The sequence below is a fragment of the Plectropomus leopardus genome, chromosome 1, assembly GCF_008729295.1.
Source record: "Plectropomus leopardus isolate mb chromosome 1, YSFRI_Pleo_2.0, whole genome shotgun sequence".
NCBI classification, from domain to species: domain Eukaryota; kingdom Metazoa; phylum Chordata; class Actinopteri; order Perciformes; family Serranidae; genus Plectropomus; species Plectropomus leopardus.
The window spans coordinates 9,894,205-9,909,307 of record NC_056463.1 but is presented as its reverse complement, the minus strand read 5'-3'; the positions used below and the strand labels follow the sequence as shown (position 1 = coordinate 9,909,307).

The 15,103-nt window shown below is 39.0% G+C and overlaps 2 protein-coding genes across 2 annotated transcripts; both read left to right on the top strand.

Annotated features, from left to right (window-relative positions):
* The first annotated feature begins 735 nt into the window (after positions 1-735).
* On the top strand, positions 736-7,477 carry spata5l1 (spermatogenesis associated 5-like 1). The gene is made up of 11 exons (XM_042487008.1): positions 736-849; positions 1,058-1,673; positions 2,002-2,187; positions 3,400-3,684; positions 3,770-3,955; positions 4,709-4,867; positions 5,002-5,211; positions 5,308-5,535; positions 5,652-5,786; positions 7,033-7,158; positions 7,271-7,477. The coding sequence occupies exons 2-11, from the start codon at positions 1,083-1,085 to the stop codon at positions 7,406-7,408; spliced, it is 2,244 nt and encodes a 747-aa protein (XP_042342942.1). The 5' UTR covers positions 736-849; positions 1,058-1,082; the 3' UTR covers positions 7,409-7,477.
* A 210-nt stretch (positions 7,478-7,687) lies between these two features.
* c1h15orf48 (chromosome 1 C15orf48 homolog) lies at positions 7,688-9,185 on the top strand. Its single transcript, XM_042489769.1, has 5 exons — positions 7,688-7,783; positions 7,886-7,944; positions 8,083-8,171; positions 8,314-8,374; positions 8,670-9,185. Exons 2-5 carry the CDS (start codon positions 7,906-7,908, stop codon positions 8,736-8,738), a joined length of 258 nt encoding a protein of 85 aa, XP_042345703.1. The 5' UTR covers positions 7,688-7,783; positions 7,886-7,905; the 3' UTR covers positions 8,739-9,185.
* The last annotated feature ends 5,918 nt before the right edge of the window (positions 9,186-15,103 follow it).

The window sequence follows — 15,103 nt, the reverse complement described above, 5'->3', positions numbered from 1 at the left end:
AATTTTTTTAAACGTACTGCATTTTATTTTTTGTACGCAGGGTGACGCCAGAGCGCCAAAGAAAAATGTAGGCCTAACCTATAAATTGTTGGACGACCAAGACTTTTCCCTTACTTCTATATTCCAAAAACTATTAATATCCAAATATAATTACATATATCAAATTGTTATTTTTATTCTTAGAAAAAAATAAGATTGGTAGTAGTATTTATTTGTTGTTATTCTAATGTAAAATAACAGTGATAAGGATCAGATAGTATGCTTTGACTTCCATAATAATACAAAAAAATGTTTATTCCTTTGTAAATTCACAATAATTGCAACATTTAAGGTCTGTTATGTATCCGTTATTTATGGGAAGTGAGGCAGTGGTTCAAAACGGGTGAGAAACTACGCGTGTGAAAAATGGGTTTGTAAAGATTTTTTCTTTAAAAAAATCTCCAAAATCCCACCATTTATGGTAACCAGAAACTGAAATATGCAATTAATATCGGAGATGGGGTTATGCATTTCCCCCAAGGCACTCATTGGGGTTCGAAAAAATATTTGGGAGGGTCATGATGATATTTAAAAAAAAAAAAATTAAAAAAAAGAAGTCAAATCCCATCCACCCTCGTACTCGTACTCTGATAAACACAATCCCTTTCGACGCGGAAACCAGGTCCTACGTCTCCTCCTCCTTATAATACATGCATGCTCCTCTCGTGCAGGAAAAGGTTTTGGTTGGCCATCTTCTTACAGAGCCACATGGATTTTTGTAAACATTACTCGGTTTGTTGTATCTGCACCGCCACGCGCTTCACACTGACAGTATTTTAGCCACCATTCACCAGTGTCACCTATCATCTGGTATATAACTATCTCACATTTTGGTGTAAAAAAAAGTATTTTTCGCAGCTAACAATAAAGTTGTAGCTAGCAGCTAGTAGCATGTAGCCTAGCTTGAGTTTAGCTGCAGCTAAAGTGATGCACGAGCTTCACTGCACTGTTGTTTTTTTTTTGTTCTGTGATGAAGAAATAACGTTACTTATTTGGGTTTTCTATATTTTACCGTCAGTTTGTGAGGCTGCTGGTGGACTGAAATGTCTTTGCGGCTGCTGTCAGTGGATCCATCAGACCGGGGCTCTCAGAGGTGCAGGCTGGGTCCGGGATTGATGTCAGCGCTGGGTCTGAGTCTGGGCTCCCCGCTGTTGGTGTCTGTCCCAGGGGGGAGCTGCCTGTGCACCGCCTGGCCCCGGCCTGACCTCGCAGAGGGCTTCCTACAGATGGACCTAAAATGCTCCTCTCCCAGTCTGATCTCCCACCCACCCACTCACCTGAACGTGGACCCTGAGCAGATCACACCTGTGTCCTGCCCCAAGCTGAAAGGTGTTAAAATCACTGTGGTGGTCCAGGGTGCTGACTTTAAGAAACACACACCTCCTCGGCTGGTTCACGAGCTTGTGAAAGACATGCTGAAAGGTGTTTTGGTCCATGAGAAGCATGTGATCAACCTGGAGGATTTTGATACAGAGATTAGATATGTTGTCATTGAAAGCGTCAACCTGGACACAGACAGTGCTGGATTTATCACCTCAAAAACTGCTGTGGAGATAGTCTGCATCCAGACTGTGCGGCATTACAGGAGTCAACTGCAGGACCAGCAACTGGTGCCACTGGGGGGACTGGAGGAGGTCAGCATATATTCATTGTAATTAAGATGATAGTTTATTGTCAGTTTTCATGAAAATTTGTCCTGCATCCCCAAGCTCTCAACAACCATTAGAATAGCATAAAACAATAAAAACGCATCAAAAACATCTTTAAAGTCACCCTACAGCAGTCATCATAAAGACAATACAATAAGTGACCATTGTGTCCCTTTGACAAACAGTGTTATGTGAGAAACACATTCAAATCAAATGACTATAATGTGAATGTGTTGTACAGTATGTGTATTCATCCACTGTGTGTATTCCCAGTATGTAACAACTAAATTTGTTTTGGTTTACTGTATTTTAGGTGAGTGCCTCCCTGAGAGAGATGCTGCAGGTACCTCTGTTTTATCCAGGCACCCTGAGCTCTCTCGGTGTGTCGTGTCCCAGAGGTGTACTCCTGGTGGGGCCTCCAGGTGTGGGCAAGACCCTGCTGGTGCGCAGAGTTGTGGTAGAGGTGGGAGCCAGCCTGGTGGTGGTCAGAGGGCCAGAGGTAAAAACGATGTTCATCTACTTTATGTGTCCACATGATATAATAATGATTCAATTCAAACTTGCAAACTAACAAAAAATAGGAGGCAACATAAAACTACCACAAATAATCATTCAATAAAAAACAAACAAAACATAAGCATTTTTGGGTTAGGTACTCCTTGACATGCTAAAAACTCAGAATAGCAAAAAAAAAACCAACAACAAAAAACTCTGACCGTTGACAAATAAATGCCATTTTAGGGCTTATATGGTGATATCTAACTCAGGAGGAGAGTACCTAAATATAATATCCAAGCAGCAGTATATATCACTATGTGCAATTTAAAACTAGTCAGCACTGTAGTTTTTGTAGTATATACTGACAAGGAGATAATCTTCACAATTTCACAACCAAACTTCCAAAGTAATTCATTTTAATCAATCTCTATCCATCATCCAGAATATACATCAATAGCTCTCTGATACTAAAACTCTTTGTACCATATAATGCAAAAATACATACATACATATATATATGTATGTATTTATTTTTGCATTATATGGTACAAAGAGTTTTAGTATCAGAGAGCTATTGATGTATATTCTGGATGATGGATTGAGATTGATTAAAATGAATTACTTTGGAAGTTTCAACCAATAGAGATCCAAATTTAACCAAACTGGGACACATTTTACACTTCATTTTTTTTAACTTCTTATTTTATAAAGAGCCACGTGAAGTCTTTTTTTGTATAAATTCAGCCTATTAATATAGCTGTATATTATTATTATTCATAGTGATTCATCATGACTTTATTTATCCCTAGTGAAATTTGCTATGGACATAAAGGCTGCCACAAAAAATACACAGACAAGTGTAGACATACAGTGTAATCAAATGGTTGCACTACCCCAAATTTTACACCCTCCTCTTTTTCCTGATTTTAAGTGAATATAGGAGTTTCAGAGACATTGGTAGAAAAGTTTTTATACCTATTCGGTATCTCCTCCTGTATTTAACTGGAACTATATAGTGTCTATCTGATGGTAGAAGTTTGTATTCTGAATACAAGACATTGAAGGAGTCTGCAATAACTTTCTTAGCCTTTTTAACTTAATTCTTTTAAAAGATCATTTGTTTGGTTCTGTGTGGACCAATCTGTTTATTTGTGACTTAAACTTTTCAGATAAATGACCAAACAAAAAAGCTGATTGTGAATCATTATTTCAGGTGGTTGGATCACGGCCTGGTGAGAGTGAGGAGAAGCTGCGTGCTGTGTTTGAGCAGGCGCGATCTGCAGCTGAAGAGGGTCCGTGTGTGCTGTTCTTAGATGAGTTAGACTCACTGTGTCCGAGGAGAACCGGCTCGTCGGCACCTGAGAACCGCCTGGTCGCTCAGCTCCTAACACTGATGGACGGGATGAATCAGTCCGATCGCTTCCTCATCGTTGGAGCCACCAACCGGCCGGACAGCTTAGACCCAGCACTGCGCAGACCAGGGAGGTTTGACAGAGAGGTGTGGATCAGAAAAATAAACCTGATAAATAAAAATAAATGTAAATCATTCTTTGAGACTCTTCATTTTTACATCTCTCCTTCAGATTATCATCGGAGCTCCCACCTTGCAGCAGAGGAAAGCCATCTTGTCGGTTCTGTGTGAGAGGATGCCTGTGTGTCCCAGTGTGGACATGGCAGAGCTTGCACAGAGAACTACAGGATATGTGGGAGCGGACCTCAGCGCTCTGTGCACAGAGGCTGCCATGCACGCTATACGGGAAAACTCAAAGGTAAATACAGTGATGATGTATCACATAGAAACAAAACATTCATATTTTAATACTTTTTAGCTCAAAATTTGCACTGCATGTGAGCTAAATGTATGCCTGTTGTCAGAATATTTACAGATTGAATTACAGTACAGTATCTCAAAAGACTCATATTTGATTTGATACGTTAGGCAGAACAGGAAAAATGCACTTTAGTGCTCGGCTTTCCAGCTAGACACAAGTATTATGGTGGCTCTTTGGCAACCTAACGTGTGTATCCACATGTGTGAGTTGGGGCACACTCAAATCAACTGTTTGGAAAGTGTGTTGTGCTTTAAATATAAAATATATATAAATCAGGCATTCCACTAAAAAACATGCACTCATATTCACACTGCAGTGCATCTATAGTAAAGGCATATGGAAATTTCTTTTGATCAATAATTTCCCAAAATGAATGCACATAATAAAGTATAAAAACAACAAGGCCTTAAATTAAAATGATAGACAAAATGAAAATATGGAATGTAGACCGAAAAGGTGTAGGCTCATTACTAGGTTTAGGTCATACCAAAAAAAAATGGAAAAGACAAAAAAAAGAGAGAAACTATACCAAAATTCCAAATAATTTAATCCGCAATAATAGTCATACCCCAGATTTATATGTTGTTGTTGTTTTGTTTTTTTTATATAAAAGCTGGTCCTTCAGTGTATTGAAGGCAAAGATTTATGAATGTGTTTCTTCTATTGCTGCCTTGTTATTGTTGTCTGCAGGGTTCAGGAGAGCAGGTGATGGGTATGACGCACTTCCAGGAGGCCCTGAAGGCGGTGCGTCCCTCCTGCCTGCGGAGCAGCCTGGGCAGGACAGAGCTCTCTCCAGTGACATGGGAGCAGATAGGAGGTCTGGATGAAGTCAAACTCAAGCTAAGACAGGTGACTGAGCAACAGTGTTTGAATTAGACGATGTAAAACATCATCTCATCTGTTAATTGAGAAAGAAAAATACTAAATGGAATTTATGGGTTTTGCTTCCTCTGCATCTGTCCTCTCTTGTTTCTGAACATCAGAGTATTGAGTGGCCGATGTTATACCCTGAGGCATTTGTCCGTCTGGGTCTGTGTCGGCCCCGCGGTGTGCTACTCTATGGACCTCCAGGATGTGCAAAGACAACGCTCGTCAAGGCTGCAGCCAACTCGTCTCACTGTGCCTTCCTGTCTGTCGGCGGTGCTGACCTTTACTCCCCCTTTGTCGGGGACTCAGAGAGGGCTTTAGCTCAGGTATTTTCTTTTCTGTTATAACACCTGTGATTGGCTGTAGTGTTTGCATCCTTCAATTTCTTTCATAAACACCTGCATCTGTCTGTCCACTCGAAGCTGTTTCGTCAGGCCCGCGCCTGTGCTCCCTGTATCCTGTTCCTCGATGAGATTGACTCTCTGATTGGCTCGCGGTCAAGTAGTCAGACACCGAACAGTGTGCAGACGCGCCTCCTGTCTGTGCTCCTGAATGAGATGGATGGGGTCGGACTGAAGACGCTGGAGAGGAGAGGGACAGAGAAGATCCTCCAGGCGGAGGGAGTGGAGGAGAATCGCACTCAGGAGCAGGTCAGCTGTTAAAAGTGTTTCTGATGCTGTCACTCCTCCTTCTGTTAACACATCTGATCAGTAGGAGGTGATTCAGTCAACATTTTATGCTGTAAACCGTATCTGCTCTGCAACAGCTGGATTGCCAGGAAGTCTGCAACAAAGATGTGATGGTGGTAGCTGCCACAAACAGACCTGACTGTTTAGACAGCGCCCTCCTCAGACCTGGCAGACTGGACCACATCATCTACGTCCCACCACCGGACCAGCAAGTAAGCTATTTGTTTAAAATGGAGTATAACAGCAGTAATATATGAGCATTTTTGGAAGCAATTTATTAAATCAAAATCATCTTTTTAAATATAGCATTTTAAACATAAATCAGTTGACCCAAAGTGCTTTATAGCAGAAACAAAAACAAAGAAAGGAAACAAACAATTTTACATAGTAATGAAAACTATATTGTTAGTGGAGCTGGTTAGGCACAATTAAAAGCTAATGAGTGGAAGTGAGTTTTAAGATGAATCTTGAAGTTCAGTCCATAGTGGGGGAGAATTGTGAGTCATGAGAAATCCATAGTTTTGGTGCAGTCATAGATGGCCCTGTCTCTGTAACATCAAGTCCTGGATGTCAGGACAAACTGTTTCATCAGAAGATCTCAATTCTCTGACAGTGTAACACAAGTTCTGTTATACAAGAAATGGTGAAACCATTTAACACTTTGAAAACAATTAAGATATGTCTCCACATTGCAGCCCTCTTTAAGTTTAATTTATTAGCAAATCCACAAATGACATTTAAAGCTACTGCTCTTTGTCAGACTTGTCTGAAGAAGAGTGTTTGCTCCAATTGTCACTTCTCGTGGTGATAATAAATTGCCCCTAAGGCAGCTCCAGTGTGTGGACCTTAGTTTTTGCCTTACACAGTTTTTGGCTGTGTGGGACTACTATATTTTTTTACATAATGAAAACAAACATGAGGATTTTAAAATCAATTGTGTTGCTAACTGGCAGCCAGTGCATTGAGGCAAAAATGGGAGAAATGTGCTCTTTCTTTCTTGATCTTGGACTTTTGCTGCAGCATTTTTAAGTGGTAGATAAACAAGACTGGGTGATACCAAAATACAAAGATTTGCAAAAATCAAGGTGGGAGCCTTATGAAGGCATGTGTGGCTTTTTTAGGTCACAAGTACAGAGAATATATCTGAATTTGCAGATGATGTATAGCTGCATGAAGCTTAATTTTCTTAACATATTGATTTGTTTGTCAAACTCAAATAATTAAATAATAATAATTTTTGCATGTGGTTTAACTGAGGGAGCCAATGGGTTAAGTTTAGGAGAAATAATTTTGTCAAATGGTCCAAATTAAAAAAAACTTCAGCTCATTAACTTGGAGAAAGCCATCCAGGATTTGATGCTTGTTGTAGTTATTAGCCTCAAGGGGAAGGGAGATCTGTGTATCATCAGCATATCAGTGTAACTTTAATTAACCTACCTCCTATATTTGTGTGTCTAGGCCCGTCTTTGCATCCTGAAGGTGTGTACAGCGTCGATGCCCATAGATGCTGATGTGTGTCTGGAGGAGCTGGCCACAAAGACTGAGCTCTACTCTGGAGCTGACCTTGAAAATCTGTGTAAAGAGGTAATGTGAAGACTTTATTTTTTAAAATACAAAATGTAATCCTAGTCCTAAATTTATCCAGAGACCAGTGGGCAGAGTAAGAATTCCTGAAAACATTTTTTTTGTCTTCCAGGCTGCTCTGTTGGCGCTACAGGAGGAGAACATGGAGGCTTCTGCCATCAAGCACACACACTTCCTCCAGTCCCTCAGCAAAATGAGCCCCTCTCTCACCGCCCAGCAGATCCACGCATATCAAACACCACCCAGATGATAAACCACATATGTCCTTTAAATTTTATTATTACAGAGTGTGTGCTCTGAAATAAAATAAGTAAAACTCAATCCATGGCTTCTGGTATTTTCTCGTGTTTTATCACTGAGAAGCACTTCATCACATCACATCACATTTTGAGCCATTGACCTTCACTTTCCCAATGTAGCCACAAGAGGGGGCTGCGCACTCAGAAAATTTATTGATCATCAAATTACATCTGTTGATGAATTCAACTCCACTGGTGCGGTTCAGTGCAGGAAGCTCTGTCTGTCTACGTGCCTTTCACCTCGTACTAACCTCTCATCCAGCCTACATCAGCCGCCTCACAGGATGCTGCGCTAAGAGACCTCAAGGACTTCTCAGCAACAACAGGTGAGCCCTCCCACACTACTGCAACTGTGACTTTGACTTTAATTCACTGAATGGACTCTTAGCCTCACTTTTAAGTGGAAATATAATCAATTTATGTTCTAGGTGTTAAAGAAATCTGAAAAATGGTTGGGTTTTTCCAAATGTTGAGGAAGAAAAAGGAGGTTGGTCGTCTACATTTTAAGTTAAAAGTTATTTTATGTTGTCCGGATATTGGATTTACAGCCCATGTAGGAAATTACATGCATTCAAAAATTATGATGCACATCAAAAAATTTATTTTTTTTACATGTGTGTTTCAGCTGATCCCTCTCATAGGGTTCATGGCTTTTGCTGCAACAGGAGCCACCACTGCTTCTATCTACTTTCTATTAACTAAACCTGATGTTATGTGAGTGTTATTGCTTTTTTCTAATTTGAAGAAAACTACATTTCACTTTATTTTTTTAAGTGCTTTAAATTGCACCTAACTTTTTACCTGTTCTCACACTTGAATCTGACTTCTTTCTTTCATTTGCATTCATTGTTTTTAGTTTAAACAAGACCAGAAACCCAGAACCATGGGAGACACTGGACCCATCAAAACCCCAAAAGGTAAGTGTAATCATTACACAATATTTTATAATCTTTGGATGATTTTTAACGAGCTTGACAAGATGTTTTATTTTGCTTGGCACTGAAATATGAGCCAAATCTTTGAGAGTGCAGCTGCAAACTGCTGAGTCACTGAGGAGGAAATGTTATCTGATTAGTGTCAGCCTGCTATTGCAACATAAGATCAATCATGTCTATGTTGCCAAACATGTTTGTACATGCTACTTGTGTGCTTAAAGTTGAACACCTTAAAAATACATCATATGAAGCCTAATTTTTATTTCTGGTGCTGCAGCTCATCACCATCAATCAGCAGTGGAAACCAGTGGAGGAGCTGGAGTTGGTGAAGAGTCTCACCAAGTAAAAAAGGCAGGTGTCTTCTAGAGATCCACTGTGAGACCACCTGCCTGCCCCCCATCAGTCCAACAGAATCCTTTCTGCACAAACTAGGATGCTTTGACAGTCAGTGTGCGGAAATGCTTCTGCTCCACTGGTGGGGTTTCACCCGGCTCTGGACATCCATCCACAACTGTAGAACAACTGTAGTCATGCTACCATGAAGTGAAAAGCTTCCTCTGGAAGTCTGTGATCATAGCTAGAGAGCTACATTTACATCAAATAAGCTGTGGTGTTTAATTTTAAGTAGATGTGAGTAGTGTCTAAATATGAAAGACAAAATGTAAACTCAGTAAATAATGTATTGTACAGTGTCAATAAATTATTGTTGTGAACATGCTGAATGACTTTCTCATTACAGTGTTGCATTTGTTCTTAAAAATCAACAAAGTATAAATATATTTATGCAGTACTATTTGCAATGCTGTCTTGAGATATTATTATTATAATTTGGTTTGTGTTACAGCTCTAAAAGTAATTTCTCTTCTTGGCATCATCTGCCTCCCAAAAACTGTTGACACTATAAATTCAGTGCTTACAAATTGAACTTAGCTAGGAATGGTGCTGCATGCTGTTTTTGTTGTATGTCAAGGTAAGGATTATTCCTGTTATTGTCTTTAGATACTTATATTTTGGGCTTGTGTTGCATAACTAATAGTATTATCTCCTTTTTTGCATCATCTGCCTCCCAAAAAGAGTTTGAACTATAAATACGATGCTAAAAAGTTGGATTTGGCTACATGAGTAAACACATCAAAGCATAGTAAAAGAAAAAGTAAGGTGGTAATCTATATTTTTCTTTGTCAACAAGTCCAAGGAAAAGACAAAAACTAATCATTAATCTAAGTTTTAAAAAAAAGTATTGTCTGTGTTGTTGAAGCCTGATATAGCTTTTTGCTCTCTGACACAGTTGTTACTAATAACACTGACAATGAGCTCATTGAATTCACACATTACAGTAAATCAGCACTGACATCACCAACACATTGCTGTTGAAGCAGTTAAATTAATTTCATTTTCATAATTAATTTTGTCATTTAAACCTGTGCATGTTCTGCTGTGACAGGTCAAAAGGACCAATTTTAAACAGCCCTCAGCATGTCTTTCAAAATATCCTATGTGATTAACACTATATTGATTTATAAAGCAAGTTCACTTTGCATTTATTTTCATTCACCACACAATGGCAGGACAATCATACTTTTTGTAGACATGCACCAAGTAGGAACTGCATGGGCAAAATATGCAAAATTTTAACAGTTATCTAACACCAGATATTTCCTGCAATGTAGCAGACAGATCAGCGAGGGCTGCTGCTTTCAGGAGTGGTGAAGAGTTAAACATTTTTCCACTTAAAGATGAAACAGTTGTGTTTGTGTCATTTGTATGTGTTTTAACAACCCCTGTGATGTGAGAAGTAGCTGGCCCACAGGTATTTTCACATTATCTAATCTGGCCCCCATTCAAAAAAAGTTTGGACACCCCTGCCCTAGGCACTTTTTCACATACCTCTCCCTTATTTATAAGGACAACACGCTAATCAACACTTCTGTAAATGTGCCAGTGTTAGTCATCTGGCTAATTTTAACCATAGTACTGTGGCAAAATGCTTTGAAACCCGTAAAATGATTAAAGGGTAGGCTATTTGGATTTAAAAAAATATATTTCAAGGGGAGTAGCTACATACTTGAACGATCTAGAAAAACTGTTGTTGCACTAAATGTGAATTTATCCACCACTGACAAAGTCCCCAGTAGGGGCACACATTTTGTCACAGTCTGCTGTGTCCTGATGCCTTCAGATTTTTGGGGAGACTGGACTGAGTGTCTGCAAAAGACTAATTTAAGTGGCCTACATTAGTTGGTCTGTGTTTGTTTTCACTTGATTGGTGTATCATTAAGAGGACTGTGCTGTCTTGGTTTTGGGATTCAGTTTACTGCATTTTTCCCTGTCTGTGTTCCTGTGCTGCCTCTCCCTCATTTACCCAGCTGCACACCTGTTAGGCCGTCCCTAGTCCTGAGTTTCCCTCCCTGCCTGTTCTTCTGCCTCATCACCTCATTCATAACTCTGAGCAATAACTGACACACTATTCCTTTAAAGAGAAATGGGTTTGTGGCTGAGTGCTTCAGACAGGCTGGGCGACTCCGAGTGTATTGTGAAATTGACTAATGCATTGTTGGCATTAAGAAAGATTAATGTCAGTCTATCATTTCAAACTGTGTTTGTATTCAGCACATGCATCAGTGACTAGACTTTTTTACTGCAGATAGATGACTTAGCTGAAATAGCACAGGTGTACCCAATAATAGTAACAATAGGCCCCGTTTTAGGTTTCCCAGTAAAACCTGCTAGTAAGGAAACATACAAAACTAGTTCCCTGGAAAAGGTATTATTAATGTTATTTTGATGCAAGTGTGATTTTCTTGCAATAAATAGAAAAAGAAGATCTAATGCTTTACATGAGTAGGTTAAATTTTTATATTTATTTGAAAATAGAATCTCCCACACAAGTTCCCACATGATCATCATCAGCCGATAGAGTTTGACATGTTGTCATGTTATAAATGTGTGTAATCTTATGAGAGGTAAGTTAATCATTTGAGAACATTTGAACATCTACAATTTCATGATAAGTAAGGAAACTTCATATAGCTCCAAAACAATTACTAAATGGACCTTAAGGTTGATTGATTGAATTTATTTGATGATTAGAGATATGGAATAACAACAATTACCGAGGAATAACACAAAATAAAGACTAAGAGGTGTATTTCCTCTAAAAAGGTGAGATTGTTTTGTCAACCGCTGAACTGAACTTGAACGCTGAAAAAAAAACAAGTAAGATGTTGCTTTTTAAATCGTTGCACTTTTTATTTAAAAGATGCAGTCAGTTTTTGTTTAAATGTTTGCAGACAAGAAGATGGCGAGGTGTTGTTGGCGAAGAACAGCTATAAAGTAATTACTGCCATCAAGCAATGTCCAAATGCACTCATCTGCTCAGTTTACAGCTGCATGAGCATTCAATGCTCCCATTGTGTTCCCTAATGAGAGACAATCCTCTTAACATCCATCTCGTATCTCAGAAGAGAGCAAAAACATCAGAAAACACCTCTACGGTGTCTGACTAGGGCGTAGTGTGGCAAACAGCCACTGGACTGCTGAATCTGAAAGGGTTTTCATGAATTATTAAACACTAAACAAAGAGAGAGGCGAGTACATTGTTTCCTGATCAGTTTCAGGAAACCATTCTCCTGTTTTGTTACATGCACGTTATGTCAGAAACAGTGTTTCACTTTTTTAAACATTTCCCTCCTCTTTGCTGCGACTGTTTCTTTACATGTTTTTAAATCTGATTTTGAATTATTCTTTTATAGTCACATTTCATAGCTTTAGAGAATGAAAACAGGAGATACTGTGGATGAGTGCTGACTTGTTTTATGTCCGGAAGGCATTTCCAGTTGTCTTGTATTTAAAAATAAAGGTAGAGTGAGAGAGAACTTGATTTCACCTATCAAGCAACTGTAAGGTTATTTAGGGAAACAATGACCAAAGAGGAAGGATGTCGTTGCTGGAATTTGTGTACGTGACTCGGTCATGGACGTAGTGACACCACAGAACACGTGAGCAGCAAGTAAAGCAAGTAGTCACTCTCACAGTGCAGGAGAAGTAAGAAATGGAAATCCCCATGTGTGAGTGGCGCACTTCAATGCTATTATTGTGAAAACACAAAGAGTGACTTTTTTTGACCCGGATATTGTTTCTCTCGCTGGTTTAGAGACCAGTGAGTAAAGAGGGCTCTTTACAGCAGTTTATGGCTCTCTGAGGTGAAGCACGGCGGTCAGGTGGATGCTGTAAACAATTGGCTCTACTGCAATGCAAACAGAGGAGTTGCCTGCTTTTGGTTACCTGGAAACTGAGACACTCCCAGTTAACTCATTCTGTCATAATAAACCTTTGATATGTCTATTTTAAACATTAACTTTGTTTTGTGTGAAAATCCTTGGTAAGATGGTGTTTTCATGTTTTAAATATACTTATTCTTATATCTTTGCTCATTTACCACTAGATAAATATACAGACACTCAGCTTTGACATGTGAAAATGAGCCTTGTATTTATTAATTTTTTAATTTTTCATACTGTATTGAAACTTAATTTTTCTCCATGGTGAAGGATTTATTTGCCTCCAAACTTGCACCTAGTAATGCAAGAGAAACTACAATTTAAGACAGTTTGATCATGTAAAGAATAATCTTTTTAAACATAAATTTGGGTCTTATGTTGCCGTTCAGCCCATGAGTGCACCATCATTTAAGAAGTGAAAGGTGGTAAATGAGAGGTGTAACGCAAACAATGTGTATGTATGTTATCTTATCAAACTGATCATGTCATAAAAAGGATTTCTCAGCTGTTGTAGAAGTACATCACCTAGCGGTGAAAAGTGACAGCACACTAAATGCCGTCAGCAACATTTCACCAACTCACACAACAGACCAGTTTCTATATATGTTTTATAAAATCTATATATCTTTATATGTTTTACAAAATTCCATATGTTTTTAGATGACAAATACAACATTACAGGTGAAAAGGGTAGGAAAAAAATGAAATATAATAAAAATAAAATGAAGTAAATGTTAAGGCTGAGCTCATGAACCCGACAGCATGTGAAATAAACAAAAAATTAGATTTTATTTAAATTGGTACGAGACATCCAAAACAGCCACACAACAAAACTGAAGATGCTGGCAGGAGTAACTCAGAGTACAAAGGAAAAACACAAAGATTAAACTGATCGCAAACTAGGGTGGCATGAGGAACAAAGGACTAAGGAGACTGAAAAAAAGCAGGTGTGCAGGAAAACAGGTGGGAAAATACACAAAGACCTGAAGTAAAACAGGAGGTGACTGACTTTCAGAATAAAAGAAGAAACAATCTACAAACAAAATCCAGAATCATGACACCAGACATCACCATTAAACTTCCCTTCATGATTACTGACAGACAATTATTGTTTGTATTTTAGGTTTTCTGAAATTTTATATTCAAATTTGCAAATGATGCATTACCTAATTAGAGATTTGTCTTTTGCATACATTTCCAGAAAAAGAATCAAAGTTCAAAAATCAACTTTTGCTGTGTTTTTCATAATATTAAAGCCATATCACATGAGAGGGATTGCTGTTGTACCTCTTCAGTCACAGGTACGAGGCCAAAGATGCCAAATATAATCACAGCCGTGATGATATACAGTATAACAGCACTACCTCCAGTGTGATAATGCTTTTATACAACAGTGCCACAACCGTCATATATTAGTTAACAATAATAATAAGCAACAACAGATTATGATTTGGCTGTTCATCTAATGATTTTTTTTTTTTTTTTTTTGCTCCACCGACACCAACAGTTCCGGTACCGCTGAAAGTAACAGCTGTTGCCTAGCAACACAAAACTACATTGTGTTCCTTAGGTTCAGAGCCGTTGCGCTCTAGTTATGTCTACATATTATGTTCAGGGCAGCTGCTTCGTATCATGTACAATTATCTGTGTGTTTCCAGTGAAATAAAAGTCTCTTAACTGCAGCACACTATTGTATATTGTGTGGCTCTCCTGAAATACCAAGGCGAGGAGGAATAATCCTTACCGGCTCATAACTGCAGTCTCCCCCGCCGGGCTAGCAACTGTCAAACATCTCCGTGCCGGGTTTAAAACGGTAAAAGTCTCGACGCCACATCTTCGTAACATAGCAGTTAACAGTCTTGAAGCACCATGCAGGGGTTAACCAGCTAGCTATACTGAGGCAGCTAAGCTAAATAGCACGGGTAACGGCTCAACAAGTCCACAGAAAAGCCCCCACAGCGGTTTGCTGAAGAACACAACCGCCACCAATGTAACCGAGCGACCTAGCTTCGCCTAACTGGCTAATTAATAAAACAATAAACGGGATGAGATGTGGTCTGACAACTTCAACAGCAACTGCTGCACTTTTATTTTCGCTAATCAACGCTCACACACAAGCACGAGCCCCGAAAAGAGTGGAAGTTCCCGCCACAACTTACATTTTTACCCTGACATACGGGAAGCCCAGAGGGACAAAAATAGACCTCAGAGCACTGTTACATTACAATCTACAGTAACATCAGCTAACTACCACAGGCCTAGTTAATGGTTTATGACAGCCGTAAGGTGGAGTGATAAATAAAGAGTTAAAACATCCCAACGCAGTACTCATGGAATGAGTACTACACTCATGAATGCCTCTTGACCAATCAAATTGCTTGGTGGGATCTAACTGTTGTATAAAATGTTATATAAATCAGGCTATTCACAA